Below are 3405 nucleotides of genomic sequence, written 5' to 3' on the forward strand. Positions count from 1 at the left end.
AGCAGGAAGAGCAGGCTGTCCCCTGTTGCTGGGACAGGAGCAGTCACTCTGTGCGTGCAGCTGTCAGGATTAGAAAAGCTCAGCTTGCAAACGCTGCTCTCAGCAACAGCTGCTGCTATTTTTGTTGGTTCCACCAGATCGAGAGGGGAAACAGGGAAAATGCAGGACCTTGGCAATGGCCAGCAGGCAGGAGCACTTGGAATTCAGCTCCTAAAGTGCTGCTGTTGAGTCAGTTCTTATTTAATGTGGTGGGGAAATAGCCACATTTCAGCAGAGCATGGATTTCTGGCTCCTTTCTATTGGAAGAGTTCCACAGGAAGCAAAACTCCCTTGGATGAACATCTTTGTTTTGGAGATACAGCGGGAAACTGGGGGGAGTGGGGAGCTCAGAGCCCATCCAGTGCCACCTCTGCCATGGCAGGGACACCTTCCACTGTCCCTGGCTGCTCCAGACTCCATCCAGCCTGGCCCTGGGCACTGCCAGGGATCCAGGGACAGACACAGCTGCTCTGGGAATTCCATCCCAGCCTCTGCCCACCCTCCCAGGGACCAATTCCTCCCCAGTATCCCATCCAGCCCTGCCCTCTGGCAGTGGGAAGCCATTCCCTGTGTCCTGTCCTTCCATCCCTTGGAAATATCCTGGAATGTTCAGTCACAGAAATAAATCCTTCACTGGGGGCTTTCTCTGCATCCTGGGAAATATTAATGGAAGCTTCCACTTTCCCAAGGTCAGCTGGGATTGGAGCAGCACAGGAATTGCTGGAGTTGCAGACTGTATATCACACACATAGGGATGATTTATAGGCAATACAGGCAGAGAAGGAGGAAGGATAAGAAACACATAACTCTTTTTTTTTCTCCTCTTTTCTATTGAGCTCTGGGTTTCATCTCCTCAATACCCATTTTCCCAGGCAGCCTGAGAAAGCACCAAGGTGGAAAAACATATTTATTTCTGTGTAAGTGTTAAAAACCAGACAAAAATCAGGCCTGGTGTCCTCTGTGTGTCCTGGGAACTGCAGAAGTTTAAAACCATAAAGCAAAGGAAGGACTTTGGAGTGGTTCCAAAAGGAGGAGCCAGCTGTGATCCTATGAAACAAAGATATAGAAAAGCCAGAGAGGCTGCATCTCTCCTTTTTTCCTGCCTTTTTTTGAATTCCAAATTCAAAAAATTGAATTTGGAATTCAAAAATTCAATTGAATTGGTGGAAGGGACCTTAAAACCCATCCCATTCCACCATTTCTCCTGGTGTTTCCATAGGGATCCCCTCCCTCTTGGTGTTTATATGGGGATCCCACCATTCCTCCTGGTGTTTATATGGGGATCCCACCCCTCCTGGTGTTTCCATGATCCCTTAACTACACCAGAACAAAGCAGGTGGACAAGAAACTCTTCAAGTTCAGGGTGTGTGGCCTGGGAAAAGCCATGGGGGAAGTTTGGATGACGCTCCTGGGAACGTGGTGGGATTATTGAGGTGCCTGAGGGCCAGGAGTGGGACTGGATCATCCTTGAGGGCCTCTTCCAACTCAGCACATTCCATGGTCCTACAAAGGTGCCATGTCTCACATCCACCCACGTGCCTGTCAGCAAAACAACACAAAACCAGATCTGGCATTAAATTGATTCTGATTGTGTGAGTGTTGCCTCCTAACCCTAAAGGCAGCCTGGGTTTCTGACAGGGCTCAGTGACAGCCAAGCTGCTTCCCTCTGGCAGAAGCCAAATTCCTACAAGGACACCCAAACAGAAGTTGCCAGATGGCACCTCGTGCTCCACAGGGGGAAAGCACCTCACTGGAATATTGTTGTGAGCAGCTGCTGAGGGAATTCAGCAGACTTGGAGGCCTGGGAGGTCAACAGCGGGGTTTCTTTGAGAGGGTTGGCCAGGATGGGAAGGCTGGCTGCCTTCCAGCTGGATTTAGGATAGGGACCTGCCCCTCGGGGTGGCTCAGGGTTCAGAAGTTACCAGGGTTACCCTGGGAGCAAGCAAACAACTCCTGCTTGGGGAACCAGGCTAAAAATAAGGGGCAGAGGCTTAAGGTGAGAAGGAAAGCCATGAGCAGGGAGTGCTGCTCGGAAGGCAGGTCTGCTCATCCTGGAATTGCTGGGAAGCCAGGTCTGCTCCTCCTCTGCAGCCATCCCAGCTCTGCCATTCCTGCCCAGTGCTGCTGGGAAGGCAGGTCTGCTCCTCCTCTGCAGCCATCCCAGCTCTGCAATTCCCAGCCAGAGCCAGCACAGGTGGGGTGACCTGGAGGAAAAGGGGGTTGGGGAAGCCAGATGTTAACTGGCAACATCTCCTGACCCTGTGGTGGTACCAATTGCCTGTTTCCAGTTTTCTGTTTCTCTGGGTCTGGACTGAAGGCATTTGAGACAGTAATTCATGCTCAGACTCAGGTGTTTATTATTTCTTATCAGTAGAACAGTCTCACCGCCATGAGTTCTGCAGCAAGGCACAAAATGGCCAACAATCTCTTGGTACAAAGGCTTTTAAGACTAAACTATCCAATTAAAAACTGACACCTGGATTATTTTCCCTTTTAACCCAATAACTGATCCCACAGAGCTGCAATGGGGACTTTTCTGCCCAATTACAAAATGCCACCCAAACCCATGGAGAAGGAGGAAGAAGCAGCATGAAGAAGAAACCCAGGATGGCACCCTGTGCTCTCCATCTTGCTTCCATCCACAACACACTAAAAATCCCAAAACCTCAATTTCTTACCAAGTCATACACCTACACTGCTCTCGATAATCTATTGCACACTTTTGTAGGTTCTAGTCTGTCTTGAATTCCAGGAAACTTTCTCCATGAATGAGGGTCAAAGTCAGTGCTCCCCCGGGGGTCAGGGTCGGAAAAATATTCCCAGTGTTCTGGGTTTTCACAGACCCCAGAGCAACACCCACATTTGGCTTTTCCCTAACAATTGTGACACTTAGAAAAGGCTTTTTTAGGAGTCAGCCATGCAGTTACATACCTGGATCATGACTGGAGAGGTGGGAGGAACTCCTGGGAGGCAGGGAGGTGGGATTGCTGGCAGGGAGGTGGGACTCCAGCGGGGCTGTGGCCTGTGTGTGACCCTGTGCTGTCCTCCCCAGGTGCAGCTGAAGAGCGAGGAGGCCAAGACGTTTGCCATGAAGATCCTGAAGAAGCGGCACATCGTGGACACGCGGCAGCAGGAGCACATCCGCTCCGAGAAGCAGATCATGCAGAGCGCCCACTCCGACTTCATCGTCAGGTACCTGCCCTGCTGTGTTTGTGGGGTTCCCCGCATGAGGCAGGAATGATCAGTCTGACTCCGTGTTCTCAGAAGGATCATTTCTTATTTTTAGATACCATATTATATTAAAGAATATAATGTGGTATATTATATAATGGAATATAATATAATAACAAATATTATATTATATTA

General features: G+C 49.8%; 1 protein-coding gene across 1 annotated transcript in view; it reads left to right on the forward strand.

Annotated features, from left to right (window-relative positions):
* Nucleotides 1-3405, forward strand: part of PRKG1 (protein kinase cGMP-dependent 1) — a 286803-nt gene that overhangs the window by 261551 nt on the left and 21847 nt on the right. Inside the window, exon 10 of the mRNA XM_014310283.2 lies at nucleotides 3092-3231. Coding sequence (XP_014165758.1) covers nucleotides 3092-3231 — 140 coding nt within the window. The remainder of the gene's footprint in view (nucleotides 1-3091; nucleotides 3232-3405) is intronic.

This window comes from Geospiza fortis, unplaced genomic scaffold (genome assembly GCF_000277835.1).
Source record: "Geospiza fortis unplaced genomic scaffold, GeoFor_1.0 scaffold284, whole genome shotgun sequence".
Classification (NCBI taxonomy): Eukaryota; Metazoa; Chordata; class Aves; order Passeriformes; family Thraupidae; genus Geospiza; species Geospiza fortis.